General features: G+C 34.9%; 1 protein-coding gene across 2 annotated transcripts in view; it reads left to right on the forward strand.

The window, feature by feature from the left end:
- The first annotated feature begins 16,569 nt into the window (after positions 1-16,569).
- The window catches only part of LOC111511848 (UNC93-like protein MFSD11), a 59,576-nt gene continuing 50,767 nt past the window's right edge, over positions 16,570-25,378 (forward strand). Inside the window, exon 1 of one of the 2 annotated variants that reach the window (XM_074173602.1) lies at positions 16,570-16,726. In XM_074173602.1, the coding sequence (XP_074029703.1) occupies positions 16,637-16,726 (90 nt within the window). In that variant the 5' untranslated portion in view covers positions 16,570-16,636. Of the gene's footprint in view, positions 16,727-21,979; positions 22,043-25,378 lie in introns of those variants that run through there. The other variant, XM_074173610.1, reaches the window with a different exon arrangement.

The following is a 25,378-nucleotide window of genomic DNA, read 5'->3' on the forward strand; positions in this document are numbered from 1 at the left end:
AAAAGTATTATTTCCTTTCCCTTCAGTATTATGTCATGTTTAATTTAAAACTTGACACAATATTTTGGAACCGATTGAGAGTTGGAAGTGGGGGATGTGTCCCAGAAGCCACATCATCTAACTACTGATAAAGAAAAATGTTTTTTCAAATCAAACCTATATCATATCTTCACTGTTTACGTAACTGCTAATGTGTACCTTTTCAGGCTGCCCCCCCCTACAACTTTTTTATCTCTCCCGGTATAATTGTGGTTATTTTGTGGCTAAAATGGTACCACAATTTGGGTTTTCAAATGAAACACCTAGTATATTTATACTTTTAGAATTCAGCAGTTTATTATATACAAACATCCTATTTTGGTGAAAAAATAGTGCGAAATACTTTTTATTTCTGAAAAATATTTGATTTGCTACCATAAGCTTTGATTAACACAAATCAGTTCTTCTGGTTTCATTTGAACCACCAAAATTCCACATTTTCATACCAGGTGATACGAAAAACTTATGGGGCGAGCCTGAATCAGTTTTCACACACTATAGGATTTGTAACGCATGTCTGGAGATTCGTTTCTGTGAAAAAAAACTTTAACTTCCACTTCTCCACATTTCTTCCTTATTTTGGAAGTTTTCCAAAATTGTTTGTATTTGGAGGAGTGAAAGTCAAAAACTTTTTGTATTTTGTTGATAGAAATTTTTATATTGACACCTCGTTGAAAAGTTCTGTCTTGGCATATTTGGTAATTTGATTTTTTTTTTGTATATTTACTGAACATATTCAATTCTATATATAGTGATGGTTTGTTAGTTATGCTCATTGTGTGAATCGTTTTATGCTTGTGTAGGATGTAGTATTCTTAAGGAAAGTGTGTAGTTTTTTGTTTATCGAAGACTGCAAGCTTTCGATACGCACAAACTGTTGAATTGATTGTGGTTAGATTGGAAATGTATATCATGATTAATGTGATTTTGTAAACAGCCAATTTTCAGTGTAGTTCACTGGTACTTAGCCAATATTCTGAAATGACGTGCTCATCCTATTCGTATCTACATTTAAAAATGGCTCATCTCATTCATGATGCAAATCAACTTGACAATGTGCTCTTCCAAATCTTTTTTGGAGAATTTTTAAAGTTACTAAATTTTCTATCGGAGTTCTTGTAGCAAGGACGAATATTTTTGATAAAACAAAATAAAATCAAAAATGATAAAAAGGCAGCGCGGTACTTTCTTCTGAATGTATGTTTCCCTTACACCTGAAATTACTGCCATTACTTAATATCGTCGTCGCCAAAAATGAAATGTTTCCCGTTGAGGATCGTATTTGCCTGCCATTCGGGAACACACTGTATAGCTAACCAAATATTATTGTAATTGAACGAATTATTTCTTGAAAAGAAAATTGTTAGTAATCTACTCATCTATTGTTATTGATAATGCAATAATATTGACATCAATATTGTTATTGATAAAGACAAAAAAAGTGTCCGTCAGGGCTGAGGTACATTGTCATCAATAAACATTCAATGTATCGGATGATTTTTTTACTCTAACCCTGGAAATCAATTTATACATTGTAATTCATTATATTGAATTCAGGACAGTTTTCCTTTCTTTCACGAACAATTGTCAAAGATTTTAAATTATGCCTTAGTGTGACATTGGATTGGTTATTGTTATTTGAACTTTGCAAAGGTGTCTGAATTTTAAAGACGAGTTGAAAACATTTTAACATTGAAATTAGTGACTCAGTATTGGTATTATATATTTTTTGTGTAATTTTTTTATATTACATGTAAATTTTTTAAATCGTAATTTTCTATTGATTTTTTATTGATGGCTCTGTATTCAATTCTAAAAAATTGAGTGAGTGGGAACCTAGTTTCAAGACTTATTATGAAATTATAATATATATTTTACTTATAGTTTATATATATTTATTTAAAATTATTTATATGTATGTAATAGTTTTATTCTTTTATTGTGCATTACATTTAAAGTGGAGAATATGAAAATTTATGGAAAATAAGTTCTGTATCTATCTGTATAGTATGTTTTTATGGCTAATTACATTTCTGAAAGTAAATTTGTTTTTTATTGATGAGTATTGAAAGTTAAAAATTACGGTAAGGTTTTCATAGAATCATATGTGCCTCTGGAAATCAAAGACTCTTCAATGACACTTTGGATTTAACAAACATCTAACACAAGTACCGTTTCCTAACACCAGAACTGCAATACTCTTTTTTAACGCGCGTTTCGCCAGCTAAGTTGGCGTTTTCAGGAGATGAAGTATAGTCTATTCAAAGTAAATCCGAACAGCTGAATAAAAGACTAATGTGCTAGATCTCATAAATTTACTAGTTATTACGCTACACTCCCTACAGTGTGTAAAAGTCAAATGGAATAAATTCATTATTTCGGTTACTGTACATATTTAAAAAAATCCAAAAACACGTCAAATGTAAATTATAATCTGACATTCTTCAATGTAAAGTTGTCACCCCTACTTTCAACCCCCGTCGAATGACAGGTACAACCCCCAATTTTTCAAATGGGAAATATAGGCTTATGATATATCGTTTGAAAGGTCTCTTCATTCTCTATTAAAAAATGTTATCGCGTTTAAGTTTATTGCAACAATTAAGATAAAATAAGTTAAAATCATTTGGTTGCCGAAATTCGATAAAATACACTCAAAACTTATTGCAATATACTCAAAACTTATTTCATGTTGAGGTATTGATAACAAGAAAGAAATCAAAAGCCATAGCAATGTTCTTTTTAGATGGTATCCTTTAAAAAACTGTAAATAATTTTCGTGGCAACGTTAGTACCTACTCAGGAGCTCTTGGAAGACGATTTTGATAGATAAACTGAGCAAATGATGGACATGTTGGATGACAATATCATCCAATCAGAAGACGTTATGTTTTCTGATGAGTGTACTTTGTCTCTTAACGGTCATGCTAATCGGCGAAATTGCCGCTACTGGTCAACAGAAAATCCTCACTAGATGAGAGAAGAAAACACGCACTAACCTCAAAAGGTTAATGTTTGGGCAGGGATTGTAGGAAATCATATTATTGGTCCCTTTTTCATTGAGGGCAACTTGAATGGCGATAATTATTTGGCACTACTTCAAAATGATGTCATTCCAAGTTTAGCAAATTTATATCCTGATTCAAGAAACTCTCAAGTTCCAGTGAATACGATTTGGTTTCAGCAGGATGGAGCACCACTACATTACCAAGTTCAGACAAAACCTCGATACATTTTCCAATCGGTGGATAGGGAGGCGAGGATCTTTGAATGGCCAGCGCGATCACCTGATCTTTCATCCCTAGATTTCTTTTTATGAGGATATGTAACTAAACCTTCGGATTTGAATCCGATTTGCGATTAGGTCGGTCATGCCTGATATGTTTAATAATATTAGACGACAGTAGTCAAAGTGTGGCCTTATTATGCAGTTGTAACATGTGAGTCTAGCAAAGGTTGATAAAGATTTTGAAATTCTAGAGAAAAAATACATTTTCTTACATTTCATTCTAATGGTATATTCAACATGCTTATTCAAATTTTATTCATGGTCTATAATAAATCCTAAGTGTACTTGATTTCATTTATAATTGTGAGTTGATTATTGAATATTCTGATATCAACATCGTTAGGATTAATCTTTCTTTGATTCGAATTTGATTTAACAATCATTGCCTTAGATTTATTGATATTCAATTTGAGTTTATTCACTTGTAAATATAATTCGATGATCTTTAAAGATATATTGATATTTTGTACAGCTTCTTTTAAATCACAGTTTTTTTATATACAAGGGTATCATCAGCAAATAAAATTAATATGGTATGAACCAGGGTACATAGTTGATTTCATTTATTTAAATAATGAACAGCAATGGCCTCAAAACACTACCTTGTGGTTCACCTATGTCATTTATAATTTGATCTGACATTATACATTTTAGTCCTTTGACTTCTTTGCTCAAGATAACTATAAAACCAGTTTAAAGCTTTTCCAATTACACCATAAAACTCTAGTTTATTGATTAAAGTTTTCCTATTGATTGTTTCAACGTGCGGACGGGCGTTGTCGTGGAGCATGCCGTGGAGCAGTGCCGGCTGCTGCTGCTGACGCAGTTTTCGGTACGTTTTGTCGATTTTATCATGATAGGACTCTGCTGCGATGGTTTGGCCGCTGACCACCATACAGTAACCATTGTTCTTTTTTTGGTGGGACTTCGCCTTTGGTAAGTGACTGTGTGGCTCATCGGTACCAACTACTTATCTGAACGTCTCTTGTCATAAAGGATCCACTTTTCATCACACATGACGATCCGATAAAAAAAAGGATTTTGGTTGCGCAAAAGCAAAGAAGAACAGACCTCCAAACGTGACAATTTTTGACGATCGTCCAAATCGTGGGGCACCCACCTTTGCACTTTGACCTTTGAGGACCCACGTAGTTTCTACCAGGGTCCTCAAATCTTCGTCCTAGATTACTGTAGGTCTACCACTTCGAGGCACATCTTCGAGGCTAAAATCTCTGGAAAAATATTTCGCAAACCAATGTCTGATAGTGCGTGTTCATTAGCACTATTATTGCCAAACCCCTGGTTACTTTTGTTGTCTGTTTCAGCAGCTTTGGTTCAATTCGAAAAGAAGCAAAAAAATAATAAATTTTGAAAAAATACCACGACACAAAATAAACATTCATTGAGATCTGGCGCTACAAAAACACTTGACATTGAAACGGACAATACTCATGCCAAATTTGCTATTTCCAGACTTCTAAAAGCATAAAAAATCCAGCGTCACGCACCGATCTCCACAATTTCATTCTGCGCATAATGAACATTATTACGCATTTACCATTTTTACCCTATTTTTCAAAATGGGTTTTTACTTCTGAATAATATATTCTGTTGTGAACTGTCTATATCGATCAATTCAGGACAATGCAATTGAGTAATAAAATATAAATTATTTCACAATAAAACAAACAAGTCTGATAATTCTATTTATCTAGAAATAACGCGATTATGGGAAATATCTATCTTAAAAATAAACAATATATTTGGAACGATGAAATGATCAATACAATTGAAAATAGTGGATAATAAATGATATAAACATTAGCCCTGATACGGAGTGATTTATTTATCGGCTATTATTGGGGTTGTAAAGGACAAATTTTATGTTTATTGCATTCGCAAAAATCCAAAAAAAAATATGTGCAGAAAGGCACGTTTTGAAAAGAAGGAAACGGAGAAAATCGCCCTGAAATACACCTCTTCTGAAAGTGATCTAACGGTGGGCTCAATACACTCGTAGTTTCATTCGGTAGGCAAGTCATGGTTATGAGCCCCACTATGTTGCATCTGGCCGCACCGAGCAGGTAGGTTGTGAGGGCCCCATCCTCGCATTCTAGATCTATCGAGTGGTTAACCCTGTAGACCCACTGCCGGCATCGAAGGGATATGCTTGTTCTCCCTTCCGAGTGCTTTAGGGTTGCCGGTACTGTTTCAATTGCTCGGATAAGTGGTGGTGCAACTCATCAAAGGCCTCAGACGTTAGGTGACCATCGCTGCTTATTATTATTCATTATATTATTTTCCCCCCGAAAATTGAGCTGGTCTGGCCCCGTCTTCAAAGCCCCAACACATTTGGGACAGCACACCAGCATTACCAACTAATGACCACTCCCCACTCCGTGGGGTAAGTTATCACTGTGTCTTCTGCATTTGTCCGGCTAAGATTTCTGCCTTAGTGCGGCAAGCCGGTATGATTTTAAGGGTCGGGAGTCCTGTGGGTTGGGCTACCTATCGGGCGCGTTCCCAGGTGGCGGATAGGGGAACGGCCAGGGGACTGGAGGCCCTGTCCGGGAAGCCAAAGGCCTTACGAACGCCGGACTCCTGGTCAGTGGCAGAAATAAGTAGGGTGAGGGGAACTAAAACTCCTCAAAAGCCTTTGCAAAACATGCCACCGTGGACCAGCCTACCCAAGCTATATAATAATAAATATGCTTTATTGTCCAAAGAAAAGTTCTTATTGACAAAGCTTTGGTGAACATTTTGAGAAAGAAAAAACATAGTCAAGTGCATGAAATCAGAATATAAGCTAGTAGATTGATAAAAATATCTAGAGCCCTACCATAAATATAAAAATAAAAATTTTGAAAGTCGCATTTTCTGAAAAACATTCGATTCGATCCGGATATTGTTTATGGCACCAGCTTTGAAAATTGGGCAAATTTTTGATGTTTTCAATTTGTTAGGAAACATCCTGTACTTAGTGCTAGATTGAAGATTGACTGTAATGGTATGGCTAGGAGGTGTGCACAATCTTTAACAAAAAAGCTAGGTATGTTATCATCCCCGCTTGTGAGTTTTGGTTTTAGTGTGTTGAGAGAATTGCAGATTTCAATTAGTGAAAAATGTTTTAAAGAAATGATAGGATTGTTTGAGGTAACATTCGTGTGTTCATATGATTGTAGGGGTGGAGAATATGCACTTTCAAAAAATTGTGCGAATGCATTAACGATTTCGGAGGCATTGTTGTATTCAACATCGTCCCAGATTAGAATACTAGGAATTCTTGATGTACCTTTCTTATTTTGAATGTACGACCAGAAATTGTTAGGATCTTCTTTGATTGCCCTTTCAGATTTATTTTCATATTCTCTGTATGCTAAATTGATTTTTGTTTTGATGGATCGACGAAGATATCGGAATTCTTTTTTGAGAATACCTGAGTCTGTAGTTTTCTAAAAATTTAATTTTTTTTAATATCGTTGATTATTTCATTCTTGAACCAGGGAGGATATTTTCTAATGAAGTTGTGACTAACCGGAACACACTGACTAATAATTGGGGTTAATAATGAATAGAATAATTTTGTGGCTGAGTTAACTTCTGTACAATGGTCGATGGGCGACCAGTCAACATTTTGCATTAGAGTATATAAAAGTGGAAAATTGGCTTTACGAAAGTTATACCTGCTTTCTGATGAGTTATATGGTATTGCTTGTTCAGGTGAGGAGAATTCAAAAATTATGTTCAGTGCTGGGTGACAGCCATCTTCGGTTAGAAGGGGTAGTTCATCGTGGGATACAGAGCATTGAAAATTAGATAAGACAAGGTCAAGTAAACGATTTGAAATATTAGGCAGAGAATTGAATTGGTTTAGATCATAAAAACTATTGAATTGATGGAGATTGTCCAAGTTGTGATTCCCATTTATGAGATTTTCGTTTGAATAGTTTGGTATATTAAAATCACCTGTAATGAGAATTTTGTTATCGTATGAACATTCAAGTGACAAATAATTTCAGGATATGAGCTTCGCTAGTACTTGGAGGTATGTCAATCACAATCATGAAAAAAATATTGTGCTTGAATACAATCTTACAACCTATGACATCAATAGTAGAGAAGTTACTATCGAATTCAGAAAGATCAATTTTAACAGATCAATTCTATCAATTAATAACCCAAGAAATTTGTTGCATGACATGTTCTCAATCACATTCGAATTCGAAGCTAGAGGAATATTATCAAGAATGCAATTAAAGGATAAAACTTTAGTTTTTGAGACATTGAAAGCTAATAAATTTGCCTTACACCAATCTGAAAGTTTGGAAATATCAGAGCAAATAGCATTATATAGATCATTTGTGTTGGTATTGCGCCATAATATTGTAGTGTCGTCGGCGAATAAAGTAAATTCACCCTCAATATCAATGGTAGTCAAGTCATTGATATAGAGTAGAAATAGGGTAGGTCCCAGTACTGATCCTTGTGGTACTCCGTTAGATATGTTAGAAATATCAGATACTGTTGAATATTTAATCCTTTGACTTCTACCCGACAGATAAGAAGCGAACCATTTATGAGTAATACCTTCAATACCATAGAGATAAAGTTTCCTGAGCAGAATTTCGTGATTAACACAGTCAAATGCTTTAGAGAAGTCGCAAAAGACTGCTGCTGCAATCTCCCGTCTATTGATGTTATACTTCATATAAAAATGAAAATATGGCATCATGAGTATTTTTGTTTGACTGGAATCCAAATTGTTTGGAGCTTATTATATTACCGAAGTTCAAATGTTCTGTTAAACGTATTTTTACCAGTTTTTCAATAATTTTTGCTAACGACGGAATAAGAGAAATTGGGCGATAGTTCGAAGGATTCTCTGGATCGTCACCTTTGTAAAGAGGAATTACGATCGAAGTTTTCAAGAACGAGGGAAATGAACCCGTTAGAAATGAATGATTGATTGCCTTCGCCAAATCATTTAGAGTAATAGCAGGAAGATTATCAAAGATAATCGTTACCAAATGCCGATTTATTTTTAAATGAAGCGATTATTGCCTGTAATTGCCTAAGGTGTAAGAATCGTGCCGACAGCTGAATGGCCATAGGGTGATATGCGGTTACGAACGATCCCCTTGGGGAACTGGGCGAAACCTCATTTTGATCAGCCTACCTCTGGAAATGGGGGGCTCTGCCAGAGGTGACCAACTCTTTCCTTGCTACTTGTGGGAACACACATGAATGAAACAAACACAAAAACAGAAACAACAAAAACCAATCCCGAGGCTGGACAGAAGTGCTCACCTCAATCTAAGGCGGTGGCTGGGGATGAACAGAAAAGTCCACCCCAATCTACCGCTGGGAATGAGGCTGGACATATCAGATCACCTCATGATGTAATACAAAGGCCAAGGCGTAAGCGCATTTGTGGCGCCGAGGCCAAAAGGAGAAAGAGAGCGAAGGAAACAGGAGTAGCAGTAACTATAAGTGCACCCTCCTCCTCCCCCACTCCACCTCCAGCAGCAAGGGCACTTCCTGTGGCAGGCGCCGAAAGCTCCGCCTTGAATAAAGGCAAGGAACCGGCTGACCCTGCAAGAAAGCTCCCTCACTTGTTCACCTCCACGGAGGCAACCCCAAGAAGGTTGAAGAAGCCGCGCAACGACAGTAGTGTCGCTGCACCTTCTAAAACCTTCGCGGAGGCCACAGTGAGACACCTCAAGGTTGCCAAAGAGAGTGTGTGTTAGGCAAGTCTTCGCCTACACCTACCAATATAAAGGAGATGTCTTCTAGTGACCTGTTCGCCTTCCTGGAAAGGACAGGACGGACGATGACCTAGGAGGACCACTCCTCGGGAGGGTGTACAATGGGTCACAAGTGGCCTGAGTGCTGTAGGTCTACACTCATCCTCCCTACTCTACAGATACAGAAGGGTCGGGAGTAGATAAGGCATCATTCCACCAAGGACTCCAGTAATCAGAATAACCATATTGACAGAGTGGTCCAGATAGAGTCTGCGGAGTTTGGACGATATTCGTCTCACCTGGAGCTGAAAACTCCACCATGAATATGGTCTTGCTATGATGGTCGAGGAGAATTACAGCAAGCTCATCAGCTTACTTGAGCCTGAGGATTCAATATATAGGGAACTTTGGCGTAGGTACCGTCTTTAACTTTGGTACTAGTGAGTTCGACAAACTCCTGAATTATTTAGGAAGAAGAAAATATTTTATGTAGCGGATGAATTCTTGCAAGTAAAAATTTCTTCATATTTTAGTTTGTAGAATGTTCGAAACTGATGATTGGTAAGTATTCAGTAGTCCATACTGTTTCAAATCTGTAATTACTTTCATGCTGAAGAAGTCCTAACTTTCAACATTGACAAGAAATCTTGTCAGCCACATTCAAGTATTTTTTACTATTCGTTGACCTTCTCTAAATAGACTATTTCGCAAATTTTTCTAATGCACATGGGCTTGTTTATCCCATGACCCAAAAAATTTCACTTTCATGAATATTTTCACAAATCGATCAAGTGGGCAGCAATTTTTTAAAATTTCTTTCAAATAATGCCAATTGACTTATTTGTAAATTAATGCGATGCAGATGTGGAAAATGTGCAAATTTTTATTGCTACTGCTAATAAGATTATAGGTCTGGTATTCCGCAAACCCGGTTCTTCTTGTGACCTTTTATTACGGCAAACAAATTGTTTTATCAAGTAGGCTACAATAACAAGAAGATAATGACGATTTGTGATTTACGTTTTCCATTCTCTCGTCGAAAAGGACAACATGTGCTTTGTTTCGGTTCACAGATCGAAAAGAAGGGGTAGGAAACTTCCGCTTAACCGTCTGTTAATCGGTAAAAGAGCGGTCCAGAGGTCTATTTTTCGTTTTTAAAATGATGAACATCATCGTAGTGATGTTTCCAGTCCAAATTTTCGGCATTATATAAACATAACTTAACATGAGTCATATTTCCGTCTCGAAAAGAACATACAAAATATGATAGAAATTTTGAGTAAGGTGAACAAAGTCATATTAACATCATAAATATCACAAACAATTTTATTGACATAAATATAAAGGAAATTTCCAACAAGCCGGTTACTGTGTATTTTTCGTTTCATTTCAGCCAGCACAGGACCTAGTGGGTCTCTCATTATACTACCCTGTTCAAGAAATAAGGTAAATTTTTCACTTGTGCCAGCATTTTTTCACTTTTTGGTATGTCCTTGTGCTCTCTCAGCATCCTTTCATGAATATCTTCATCTTGGAAGAAAAAAAGGTCACGGGAGGCCAAAACTGGTGAATACGGTGGCTGAAGCATGATTACGGTGTGATTTTTATCCAAAAAATAATGAACAAGCGATGGCGAGTGAGTAGGTGCACCATCGTGATGCAAAAGCCATGAATTTTGTTTCCACAATACCGAACGTTTTGTTGTATTGCTTTTCGCAAGCGGCGCATAACTTCAAGATAATACTCCTTATTGACCGTACGACCACGTGGTGAGAACTGATGCACTACGCCACGGTTATCCAAGAAAATAGTGATCAAAATCTGACATTTGAATCAAAGTTGGCGTGTTTTTTTTGTTCAATTTCAGCAATTTTTGAACGAACTTCACTGATACACGCTTTATGCCCAGAATGTCCGAAAAATATGAATGGCATGAGCCAACCGATATGCCGACATCCTCAGTAACTTCTCTAATAGTGATTGGACGATTATCCATCACAATTTTCTTCACTTTCGGCTGTTGATGTGCTGGGACGACCAGGCCAAGCGTCGTCATTCATATCTTCTCGACCTTCTGTGAAATCGCCGAACACGCAAACGATTCTTACTTTGATGCCTCTCCCCAACAAACAATGCTAAACTGGTGGAACTGTAAACATATGTTCGAGATGAGAGGACCAATAGTCCGGTCAATTTAGACATTTGAAGCTACCTAAATTCCCACCAAGCTGAAAATCAGTAAGATTGTTCAAAATATGATTGAAAATAAAATTTTAAAGTTCCCCATCTTTCCCCTGTATGGAAAAAATGTTATCCAAGGTCAAAGGTCAAAAAATGAGTTTTTCGCGATTTTGAGCAAAACGACGGTTTTATCATAAAAATACTTCAGACAAAAATTGTAGATCATAAAATTATCTACAAAAAACGTATTAATACTTTTTTCCTACGAGCCACCGTTTTTGAGATATAACGATTCAAAAAGTTGTAAAAGTTGTAATCGTCATAATATGCACACGTTTCCACGCCACCTATGAGGTAGTGTACTTAGCGCGTTTTTTTAACGTGGTTTCCCCAGCAGGCCTATTTCTCGGGTCAGTTGTGATCCTGTTCAATTTGAAACTCTTGCAAAATATTGGATATTAGCAGAGATTGAAAAGATAAAAGCAATTTAAGTTAAAAAAAAGTAGTGAAATTTAATCGTCCCAGTCGTATTCTTCTGGGTTCTTCTTCTTGATCTTCTTGTTCGTCTTGTTCTTCTTCATCTTCATCCTGAGTACATGTAAACTGCTTTAATAGCGATGTAGGTATCGCATGTCGCCTCGTTGGAATCAAACAGAACCTCCACTGAGGTTTTCAGCCTCAGCCGTGAAAGTCTAAACCATTTTGTCAAAGATCCTACACTGTTGGGAGTTTAATATTTCTTGTTTCACTACTGGATTGATTGCCTTTTGACCAAGAGATTTTCGACCAGATTAATAGTTTTAATCACAGGAATGCTGGGGAAAAAACTCTTTACATCGAACGAAATCGATTTGACATTAACCGGAAGAGTGATATCTTGAATTTCATCGATCAATTATTGCGGTTGTGTAAACCTTTCATAGTGATGATCAAAATAAATCTCATTAGCAAGTTTTAATATGGATTTTCATTATCGGCCATTTCCATTCAAATTTTGAACATATACAGTGTCATCCCCAAAGTATGCACCATATGGGAAACTTATTTATTAAGGGTTTTTCGACAAAAAGTTGTTTCTGATAAAAGTTTGTGCATCCCCTAAAACTAAACATGATAGATAGATAGATACCAACGAAATACAGTAAAACACACGTAAAATACGAGTAGCTTTCAAATATTTGATTTTGAGACAAGAGTAAAGTACTCTTATTTTGGAAAATCTCGGGAAATGTTATTTAGAAAAGTTGGTCAGCATTGAAAAATACATCTACATTTGAAGTCATGGCCATCTAAGTGAAGTTTTATTTTTTATACCCATTTTTTTTAAATGGGGACTACGAAAATTTTTTTGCTAAAACGATAAATAGACAGCATCCTGTATACCACGGTTTATTTTAAAAGCCTGCAATATTACAAATTACACAACGATGGTGTTAACCACGGTCAATTTTTTGAAGAGTAAAATAATTTTCAGTTTTTGGCGCAAAGTTTTATTTTTTGTTAACACCGAAAATTACTCAAAATTATACAGTATTGTTACAAGAACTCAATAAACAATAATAACAAACAATAATAAAATAGGTATTTTGGAACAAACTCATTGATTTTCTGGGGATTATTTTGGAGAATTATTTTGGACAAGAAAATCTCCAGAAAATCAATGAGTTTGTTCCGAAATACCTATTTTATTTTGATGTTTTGTGATTTGATATTATTGAATATTAAGTTTTCGTTCAAAAACTTTTGAAAATCATTCTACTCTTTAGAAAAATTGACCGTGGTTAATGCCATAGTTGTGTAATTCGTAATAATAATAATATTCCTTTATTTTATCATTTGAATGCACAAAAGTTACATAAATGATTATAAACGTCAATATTTTAGTTAAATCATTACATTGAGCAAGGACATGTCAACAATACAAATTTACATATACATGTATACATAAAAAAATCAATTATATAGTTTGAAAATAGAAAAGTATTATCATAAAAAGAAGTCGTCTATGGAATAACAACATTTACTAAGTAGGATCTTTTTCAGTCTTGATTTAAAAATGTGAACATTGGGGGATGATTTTATATGACCATCAAGATCATCAATAATATTATAGAGCTTACAACCAATACAATAAAAATGTCTTCGATACAGAGATGTGCGATGAAAATCAGGCTGCAAGAGATTTCTATGACGGATGTTATAGCAATGATTGTTATCTATTGCAAACTTATTTTTATTCTTATAGATATAAGTGCAATCTTCCAGAATATATAAACTGTAAACTGTTAATACACCAAGACTTATAGAGTATTGACGACAACTGGTTATCATATCAATACTTTTCATTATTCGAATTGCGTATTTTTGAAGAATGAAGATCCAATTCATACCGGCGATGTTTCCCCAATTCAGTATACCATACTTCATGTGGGAGTACAGCGTAAGCAAGACATTTTTGCTGCAGTGGTCTTTCATATACTTTATGCTGTAGCAACTACTTCTCGGTTTATTAGACAATAGTTCTATATGACTTGCCCCTTGCATATGTTTGTCGAAAATTACTCCCAAAAGTTTCACCTCATCACTACAAGTTATTGGTGTTTCTATATTTTTGAATAACACAGGTGATCTTTGTTTGGAGCGCCCAAAAATACTGTGACTGTTTTGTTATGAGTCAGCACCAGACAATTCTTTTCAGACCAACGAATGATATCTTCATAAATCTTCTCAGTTTTACTCAGTAGCTTGTCTATGTTTTTTCAAACATAGATATGCATAACATCGTCTGCATAACACACTATTTTTTTATCGTGGTTTCTTTCCATCCATATCATTTACAAATATATTGAACAATAAAGGCCCCAATACAGATCCTTGAGGCACACCTCGATTTATTTCACGGTAACTACTCAGAACTCCATTCAGTCTAACAACCTGACTTCTGAATATTACAGGCTTTTAAAATAAACCGTCGTATACAGGTTGCTGTCTATTTATCGTTTTAGCAACATTTTTTTTCGTAGTTCCCATTAAAAAAAAATGGGTAAAAAAATAAAACTTCACTCATATGGCGATAACTTCAAATATAGATTTTTTTTCAATGCTGAACGAATTTTCTGGAAAACATTTCCCGAGATTTTTCAAAATAGAGTACTTTACTCTTGTCTCGAAATCAAATATTTGAAAGCTCCTCGTATATTACGTGTATTTTACTGTATTTCGTTGGTGCATGTTTAGTTTTAGGGGATGCACAAACTTTTATCAAGAGTTACATTTTGTCGAAAAAACCTTAATAAATAAGTTTCCCATATGGTGCGTATTTTGGGGATGACACTGTATAAACACAAATGAAATTTGTTTCATACGAGTGGGTCCACAGTGGTTTTTCACCGTTCCAGTTTCTATTTCCACTCAATTTCAATTCGATTTAATCAGAATATATCATTAAATTTGATTTAATTATCTTGAGATTGAGACAAAAAGACTAGTTGAGTTCGTGGAATGAAATAAAAAAAAATCAGATGAATTGAAAGGGTATATTTTTAGGAAGGATTACTTTTTGGGAAAGAACGTTTTTGGAATCAAGATGGAGAAGTAGAAGGCCAAAAACTTTCTTACCCTTTATTTCTCTGTATTGGTTTTTTGGCCTTTGAGATCGCCGACAGCTTTAACTATGCACAATACCGGCTACTTCGACTATATTTCATATGTTTTTTATAAGGAAGATGCAAGTGAAGAAGATATAAAAAAATGCATAACAATTAATCAAATCTATTTATACATTCAAAAATGAAGAAATAACACTGAATCAATTGAGATTTCAAAAATATCAATTGGCAAAAATCAAACCATCTTTCATTTTGGCACACCCTCCACCCACAGAAGGAGCAGCAGAACAACATTGTTATAGGGCATATTATTAGCTTCAAACTTGGTTGGGTAACGAACTGACAGCAACAGATTGGGGCTGGAAGCAACACCAACGTTGTATTATGCCCAAATTTACAGAAAACGAATTAATTCCAGATGTATTGCTTAAAATCATTTGCTGCAGCTGTGAGACTGGAAATGTAGTTTGAAATGTAGCTGTCGAAAACATGGTTTAAAATGCACAAATTTATGCTAAAATTTTCATGGTTCTGAAAATTGCTCCAATATGGAAGAAAAAACCAACGAGGAAGTTAATGATTCAGACGAAATTGTGGATGAAGAACCAATGCAGACTGGAAATAATATTGGAGACGAAGAAGGTGATGGTCTTGAAGATTTCGAAGATCAACTATAGAATTGGGAAGGTTTGTCAAATCTAACGATGAAGAAATGTCATCAAAGAGACAAAAACTAATGGATAAGTGATTAAAATTCAAAATTCAAGATAAGGTATGTATAAACAACAAGATTAACGTTTTTAAAACTATTATAATCAATAACGTAATCAAAATGAAGTATCTAAATTCAATAGTACGAATTACATGTATATTTATATTTTATGAGATTTACTATGACATGAATGTAATTAGAATTGAATAAATAAACTTTTTAACTGAACAAAATTGCAGCAATCACATTTTTTGATAAAATTGTACATAATGATCAAAAAAAAATCGAATTCGAGTTTTTTTCGATTTTTTACATTTTCTGAGAACGTTTACTATAGTAATGTATATTTTTTACACCATCAGAAAGCAGAGATTTCAAAGAACAAAAATCACACCGAGCTGATATTTTGACGCGATAATTTTCTATTGAAAATTAGGGTGCTTTTTTGATATTAAGTCAAAATAAGGCGAAGAAATAAATATTTTAAATCAAATAAATTACAGTGTATTTGGGACATAAAAAGGTAAGTTTTCACCAAACTTGAAAAAAAAATATATTTTTTTTAAGATAAAAAAAAAACCAAAAACTTGGTTATTGTAATTTTTCACATTAATTTTGAGGTTATGTGAAAAAATTGTGAATACAAAAGTTGTAAATCTTTTTATTACCTACAACTTTGCCATTTAACTTTTTCTATAGGACTTGTAGTGTTGCCGGAAATCAAGATAAACCATTTTTTACCCTTAAAAACTCACCCCTTCCACTTCCCGAACTCAGATCGCCCGTAATTTATTTTTCCTTTCATTTTTATCACATTTTCCTCCTTTTCTAATGGGTTTCATCCTACTATTAATTTTTTCACTTTTTAGTATTTTTGAAGGCTTCAGGCCCTGCTCTACCGCTCTTATTGTGTACACACGCGTATCAGATACATAACTTATCAGCACTCGCTGACGCGATCGACACACCTCCTACTTAAATTTATAAAATAATGCGATTCAACCATTCTCACTCAGTCGAGTCAGTACACTAGTCACCTAAAAGTGGAAACGCGCTCGTCAAAATGATAGACAAGAGTTTTGTTAATGTTTTGTTGTTGGGATTATCCTTCATGTTGATATTCACCGCCTTTCAAACCATGGGCAACATCGAGGCAAGTATTCATTCAATAAATCATTGAAGACTTACTAGATTTTTGAATACCGCAATGTATACAGTGTGTGTCGCATTGAGCTTTCATTGGAAGTTAAAGATGAATATAGTTAGGGAGCTAAACTAATTTTTGGTATTCAATAATCATATATATATATATATATATATATATATATATATATATATATATATATATATATGGGAAAGAAAGTTTTTGGCTTTCTACTACTCCATCTTGATACAAAAAAAAGGATGAGGGAGTCTTCCAAAGACAGGAAGGACGTAACTCTATACATGGATGTGTAGATCAAGCAAAGAAGTAACTTTCAGACACAAACTAAAAGAAAGTCCTCCTGAAACAGCTTCTTCCATATAAACATTGAATTATACGAAAGAAAAAATTCTTTCGAAACAAATACTTCTATATGAACACTGAATTATACAATTTATTGTTTTTAATTAATTTTTACTGCCCTGAAGAAGCTTCCCATTAGAAGCGAAAGCTTGGCAAAGTAGAACAGAGATTTGATTTTTTGACTGAGAGACCCCGTTAATCCATTTTGCTGTACATTTCTCCAGTCGCCAAGATTATCCACTTATATATATATATATATATATATATATATATATATATATATATATATATATATATATATATATATATATATACAGTGTGACCCATTTAAAATGGAACCACCCCTGTAGAATGTGCATTTTTCAATCAATCTCAATTTTTTTTTATTGAAATATTAAGCATGAAAAACTGTATCTTGACACTAACTTTCACAATTTTAGTTTCATTTCCAAGGCACTCTATGGTGTTTTTTGTTTGTCAAAAACGGCAAAAGTTTATTAGGCAATTTTTGTTTTCAAATTTGACTACACCACTGGATTCGTAGTCGTTATAAATCAAAACTGTCAAATTTTCATTAAAAAATATTTGTTAACAACGAAGTTACAACAACTTCAATTTTGGAAACAAAGTATTTGTTTGTAATTTTTATTCAGATTATAGACATATTTGAGATCTGACAACACTGTCATCACCAAGTAGAACACCAGTGAATTTGTACAGTGAAAATCCGAAGTCAACAGCTCAATGCGTTCTACAGTTATAACTCCTGAAAATATGGTAATGTGAGAGATTTGTGGTGCAAGCGTTTTGTAATAAAAATCTGACTACGCCACTGGATTTGTGGATAATATTCCCTTAAAATCATTCATTTGAGTGTAGGTTACGAGAAGTGTATTCTAGAATAACAGAAAATTAACAACAGCTATAGCAGGTAGCTATAGCTGCCTCCGTGGTCATGTTAGATGTAGCCTAGGAATTCTAGGTCTTCTAACTGGAACCACAAATGTGCGGTTGGCTCCTGTTGTTGACACCGTGCGTTTGTATTGTTTCCTGATTTTGGCAAACAAGTGTTGCCCATCTTTACACTTGGCTGCACCGCGCTGATGAGGCCAATAGCCAGAAACACGTGTCCGCGGTTTGCCCCCCTTTTTGGAGTGTTGTGTCCACAAATTGTTTAATTTTTGATTATATATATATATATATATATATATATATATATATATATATATATATATATATATATATATATATATATATATATTGCTATTGGAATCACTACACTGGAAACAGTCTGCGTTGTTATCACACTCGTTATTACTATTAGTACTTGTCCAAGGACGCCACATTTTAAATAGATAACAAAAATTTTGAATAATTATAACTGCACCAATATCGAATTTCAACACGCAAATCGCGATTACTTCCTGAACTGAACATTGACGACACAACGGCGATACTCATTCACACATTCTAGTCGTCTCCGTAACATGACTTCAAATTTAATTTAATGACTCTTCAGCCAATCATAAAATTCGGTTAGTAAAAATTATCTAATACGCCAGTTCTTCGGTCCACGTGGCATCGTAGCGGCATTATTTCTCTGTATTGTTTTTTGGCCTTTGGTATGCCGATAGCTTTAACTATTCACAATAAAGATTACTTCGACTATACCCAGTAGAATCGTGGCGGATCCAAGTTTGTATTTTTTTGTAAAGAAATGATATTCATTGTTTTCCAACTTCGGATTCAGTTAGAGAGGTTCAGGAATCATTGCAAAAATATGTGTATTTAACCATCTCCAATTTTAATGAACACTCATTCAAAAGTTTTGTTTTGTTATGGAGGTGTTTTTATTATCGAATAATTTCACAACGAAAAATTTTGTTTCTAGTACTGTTAGAATGAAAACTTTAGAACATTTTCTTTTTATTTTCAAATGGAGAACACCCTATATTTTATTTTACATTTGAAAATCTATGCGATGGAATTGGCCGACACATGAAAATTCATGACCTACGCAAGTGACACTTTATTGGTGAAAAATCTCATTTTGAAGTGTTAATTGAATTAAAAAAAAAAATATGGAATATATACCAAGTGGTTCCGAAAACAATTTTATTGACAGAGTTACTCTCAGTAGAAGATTTTGGAATGTGTTATTTCATTATTGAATAGTTATCAGGATTCAGTATCCTAAACAGACTGTTATTACAAAAATCTCTTCTTTTTATAATCCTCCAAAAGGTTTGCTACCCGAAGATTTAGGAATTCTAGGCCTTGAACGATATAAAATCTCTCATATGTAACCTCTTTGAAAATATATATTTCCATTTACTTGCTGATATTCAATAAAACACTATATATTTTTATAGTATACCACTTATTTTTCGAAGTTTATGCTGAAGTTCAATGAAGTTCAATGTTGAAAATAATATATATTTTTTTCAATAAGAAATCACATCTCAAAAATAAAATAGGGCGTATTTCAATATCAAGAAAAAATTGTTCCAAAATATCTCCAGAACAAAAAAGACTCCTCAAATGAAATTTCTTCGAAAATATAAACGATTGAATAGATCCATTTTTTTATGCTATTTTTGGCATAACTTCTGAACCCTCCGGTATATACCCAAACAGATCTATATCTTCTAAAAGCTTCAGCATCTCCAGCTCCTAATGGAAACTCGATGTGGCACACACTGTATAGTTTTTTTCCTCTTCAATTGAAATTGAGGAGATATCATCACGAAAGTAAAATTTGAATCATTCAGTAGCGATAGTGAGCGACTGGAGTATCTGTTCCGCGTTTTCTCTTATTAGGCAGAGTTGGACTAAGGAATATTTTGCAACGGTCCAGTTTTGTCAGAATTCTGAAAGAAGAATTCCAAGGCTGTAACAAATTTGACTTAGGTTTTTGCCAATCATTTCTATATATGATTAGTAAAACCTAATGTTTCATCAATTAGAATACCTACACATCTTATACTCTTATACAATTAGATGACAATATTTTCTGTTGATTCATATTTATATTAACAAGTTTATAAGTACCCCGATTCGTCCTGAAACACAGAATTTGTTTTATTCTTGATTTAATACTATAGTCCGTTCATAATTTGTTGATAGCTCACTGCAAGTTTGACCCTCATTAGAGAACTGAAATACAGAGAGGACAGCTAATATGATATAATAACAAAAACCAAACTAAAACTGGCAGTTTAAGATGTTTTCGACTAACCCACCTTGTATCTGAAGAAATACAATACAGCTATAAAACTTTTAATCCGATTATGTAGGTATTTTGAGTGGAAATGAGTGACCAGTGTCGTAGAGTATATGATTAAAACATTAGTTATTTTAAATGAATAAATATATTAATATTCTTAAACTGTAGGTACTGTAAACTGTATTTTTATTTTAAAAAAATTTCTTTATTTTATTCAAAAATAATAAGTTACTTGCAATTTGTAAAAGATACATTTATTTAATTAATACCTATTTTTAAATGATATAAACTACGATTACTCACAAAACTATTCAAATTCAAAATAAACAGGATCATCTTCGGAATCCGAGTCGTCTTGCAGGTTAATAATTAGCGGTTGTGTCTCTACAGTCGCATCAATTATATTGTCAAGATCCCACATTTTTTGTTCTTCTTCTATTGCATGTCTTACTGCATCTCGCCAATTTTGTTCTGTAATATGTTGTAAAGACTCATATAACAATTCACGTACAGCTTGTATTTTATATGACGTATTTTTTCTAGCCACATAGCTTTTCATTTGTGCTCAAATGAGTTCAATTGGATTTAATTCGCAGTGGTAGGGTGGAAGTCTAAGGACTGTGATGTTTCGTCTTTCCGCCATTTTGTCAACTACGTATTTCTTGAACTTAGATTTGTGTTGCCGGGCAATTTTTAAAAGTTCTGCTTTAACCATTCCATCTTCGTAAGGCAGGGACTTATTCCGAAGCCAGTCAATGATATCCTGTTTCTTCCACGCAGTCGTTGGAAGTCTTTCAACTAGTCGTGAATGATAAGGTGCATTATCTAATACTATAATTGAGTTTGGTGGTATATGTTCAATCATCTGCTCAAAATACTCTTCGAAAACATCAGCTGTCATCTCCTCGTGATAGTCTTTTGTGCTTTTGGATTCAAATTCCAACAAACCATGCTTAGCAAATCCTTTTTCACTGCCAATGTGAGAAACTATTAATCTACTGCCTTTACCAGAGGGTGGGAAAATACCAGTAGACCAACCTTCCATAAAGGCTTGCCTGGAGCTTGATATATTTTTATCTGTCCAAATTTTTGTGAGAGTATGACCTGCGTTTACCCACGTTTCGTCCTGATAGTAAATTGGCCTTCCTTCAGCCCGAAATTTTCGTATAGATCTTAGATACTTTCTTCTCCAACATATTATCTCTTCCCGGTCAATCAAAAGTGATTTTCGGTCTGATTTCTCCCACCGGAAATTTAATTCTTTTAAAACTTGCCACAATTTGGTTCGTCCGACATGAGGCAAATCCGGGTCGTCTCTAACTTCTTGTAAAATTTTGTTTAAGTTGGGTATTTCTTTTTTGTAAAAAAATTCGTGAATTTTCCTTCGAATACCATTTTTGGCAAATTCATCAATTTCAATAGGTTTTCTCCCCCTCTTTTAGTATTCGTTTGTATTTGGGTTAGCTATACCTTTTTTTTTCTTTCTGATAGGAACCTATATATTGTTGACTCCCCTACCCCCGTCATGTTGGCACAACTCTTGATTATGTTCTGAACAGTGTTTGTGGGATTCTGAGAAACCAGAGCATCGTGTACGTTCAAAACAATAGTCTTCTCTCTTGGTGAATAGACAGACTTACTGACTGTACGCAACAGTACCGGTGTAAAACTTGATGATGTTGATGATGATGACGAAGCCATCGCAAGCAATCAAACAAAACAAGCAGGAACGAAAGGTACGTATATGTTTGTAGGAATATGAAAAAAAGTTACTCACGCACTGCACAAAATTCGCAAAATTAATATTAGAGACGTTAATTACTGCCGTAGACGCCGAAACACCAACGAGCCGTAAATTAAATGCCATTAAAAAATGTACTAAACCAAAAATTATTTTCGTTCGTAACAACTTCACCCTTTCAAGGCAAGTTTCGAATATAAACTGAAGCTTTATATTCAATGAATAAACACCTCAGGAACCTCCGCCTATGATTTTACGAGTTTTACGACCGTTTTATGACTTGGGCCCTCATTTTGTGCTATCGACAAATTATGAACGGACTATAGTTTAGAAGTCATGGAAGTTATCCTATCATACATGGATGCATATATTCCTTTTTCAATGAAACGAACTTCTGACGGCTATCCTTGGTTCAATAAAAATTGCCAGCAAGATGTTGCCTTCAAAAGTATCGCCTACCTGCAGCGCAGATATCAGATATTCTAGTGCCGAAAACCGAACTAGGTTTGTTGATACTTGCAACAGATGCAAACTTAGAATAAATGAAAACAAAGAACTTCACAATCAGAGTATTAGGTATAAACTACTTGGCAATCCCGACGGGCCTAGATCCTTTTAGTCGGTAGCTGAAGCTGTTAACCAAAACAAAATCCACAATTCCACTACTAACACAAGCGGATGGGTAATTGCAACAACAGCCAAAAAAAGCAAATCTACTAGCTGAACAATTTGCGTCTCACTCCACGGTCGATTTTCTGGAAAAGACACCTCCCACTTTTCCCACAGTAGAATCCACAATGCCGAAAATTATTTTCCGACAACGTCTAGTCAGGCGAATTTTGAAACAGCTCAATATCAATAAGGCGTCTGGTCCTGATGAAGTGCTCGTTATCGTACTTAAAAAGTACGCAAATGAACTCGCACCAGTATTTTTCAGACTATTCAACCTGTCTTACAAGGAAGGAGGTTTTTCTTCTTGTTGGAAGATTGCTCGTGTTTAGCCCATTCTAAAAAAAGACAAGAAAAATCAGTGACGGCTCGTGCATTGGGGAACAGGGGAGGCTTAAATCATATAGACTATATACACACAGAAAAGCCCGCCGGAGGCGCGAAAATTTTTATGTTGTTGCACGCTTTGCTTAATACTATATACATTGTCATGGGTATGACAATGTATATAGTACGCATTGTCATGGGCATGACAATGCGTAAAAAGTGCATGAGGAGCTATGGACTTTATTTTAGTTTGTAAACCATTTAAATGGCCAGCCATGACCGCAGCCTCATCATAGGTTTGCGCAATTAACTTTTGCCTAAAATTATAGGTGTCACACGTACGAATTAAAAAATTAAACACATCGTCAGCTGTGCGTTCAGATGAAACATCATGAAAACCCATAAAACGTTCTACCACATTACCATCTTTGACATATCTAAAAACGATTAAAAGTTGTGATGTAGGTACAGGTAAGATCGGTAGTTTCATCAATTTCCCATGCAAAAAAAGAAACATTTTCAATCTCCTTGTTTATATTTTCCTTAATAATGTATGCCACACTGTCTATAATAAGCTCATTTTAGATGGTTTTTGAGGAGCCCGAAAAAACGCTACCGTTTAAAAAAGTGCCAAATTGTGAATCATATTTGCCCCATAACACGAGGTGAATTTTTTAAATCGGAGTATCCTATTTTAGACCACGTTTGGTATTCGGTTTGTACGGAAAATAAAACACAGGGCCAACAAAAAAGTTTTTCTTGTTCAATGGAGCCGGTTAACCAATCGCATTTATCGTACCAACTAACTACTACGGAATATTTTTAAGTCCTGGTCCGTCACGGTATCCCGTACGAATAATTAAATAAAAAACAAATGCATTCGTACACTAACGGAGACCAACTGGAGGCAAGCCTCCTCTGACGCTATAATTTCTGCAACTGAAATTACAAATCGGGACGTATGTCTCTGATTGGATCGGTCTCGTGGAGCTCGTGTTTTTTAAAGTGGTCGGAGGCTTGGCTCCCTTGCAACGTATGGCATTTATCATTTCGGGTTGATAGTTTATACGTTATTTGTTCATGGGCGGTGCGTTTGAGTTTTGTTGATGCAGTGTGGTACGTACTACGTAGTGAGTGATAGTGTTTTTTTGGGCATATTATGTATTTATATTAAAAATTAATGGTAAAGTAATGATACCCAAGCATTTTTAGAAAAAAAAAATAGTTATTTGTCAATATCTTTTGATTTATTGCGATGAATAGCCTCAAATTTTATGGGGAGGCTAAGCCTCCCTTGTCGGCACAATCATGTCGCTGGAATTGCAAAGGCTGCTTCTCAAAAGCTTGGAACAATGTTTCGAACCAGAAAACTGTACATACCTCAGTAAAGCTCAGATCAGATCTTCTTTGGAGTATTCTTCTCATGTATGAAGTTCCGCCCCTGAGCATATTGGAGACGCAAATTTCACTTGCAACCTTGATAGTCTGGAACATCGAAGAAAGGTTGCGAATTTGTCTCTCTTGTATAGATACTTTCACATATACGTGCATTCATATACGTGCGGAGAACAGAACAAGAACTCGTATGTAGCGGAGATGCTAACGTTAGTTTTGCAAAAGTGTCCAAGAATTTGCCCGAATGAACATAAATTCATGTTGTCTGGAGACTCATACACGAAAGTCGATTTTGATCATACTGTATTTGAAAGAAAACACATAAAAGCAGTACTTTCAGAGGCCATCCCCATGATTGGTATCAGTTGGTCCGATCGTGCGGTCCTAGATTTTCGGTTATTGAGATGATCCAAGACGACTTTTCAGAATTCTCAAATTTGTTGGAAGGTATATTCGTGAAAAGAAAAAAACGTTGCACACAACGATTTTAAGTGGCAACCTGTGCGTACCTTAAAGTACAGCGAACGGTTTGATATCATCCAATTCAAAACCAGCTTAGATGATTATGAACCATACCAGAAGGTGTCGTTTTTGCGATAGAAAATATCCGCGAAATGGTTAGCTGATGATGGCAACGTCCCAAAAATTTAAAGTACGTTATAACCAATATCTAAAGGCCGCCATACACTGCAATGTTGCCCGACAATTTTAACCGTGGCGAGTAAAATTGTGCGTGCAAAATTGTAGGGACGAAGCGTTCATACATTGTCAGGTCACAAAGCCAGTTCGCAGGTAGTTTGGACAGCGACACGATGAAACGAGCACATAAACTGGCAGTAGCAGCGGCATTAATGATAAAAAGGCAACATAGAAAAAAACGTCTCAGGTGGTTGGCTGCTGAAAAGACAGCAATTTTCACATATTAATTTGTTAACTGAAT

This window comes from Leptinotarsa decemlineata, unplaced genomic scaffold (genome assembly GCF_025532065.1).
Source record: "Leptinotarsa decemlineata unplaced genomic scaffold, Ldec_3_MD MMD2_P_RNA_scaffold_12, whole genome shotgun sequence".
Classification (NCBI taxonomy): Eukaryota; Metazoa; Arthropoda; class Insecta; order Coleoptera; family Chrysomelidae; genus Leptinotarsa; species Leptinotarsa decemlineata.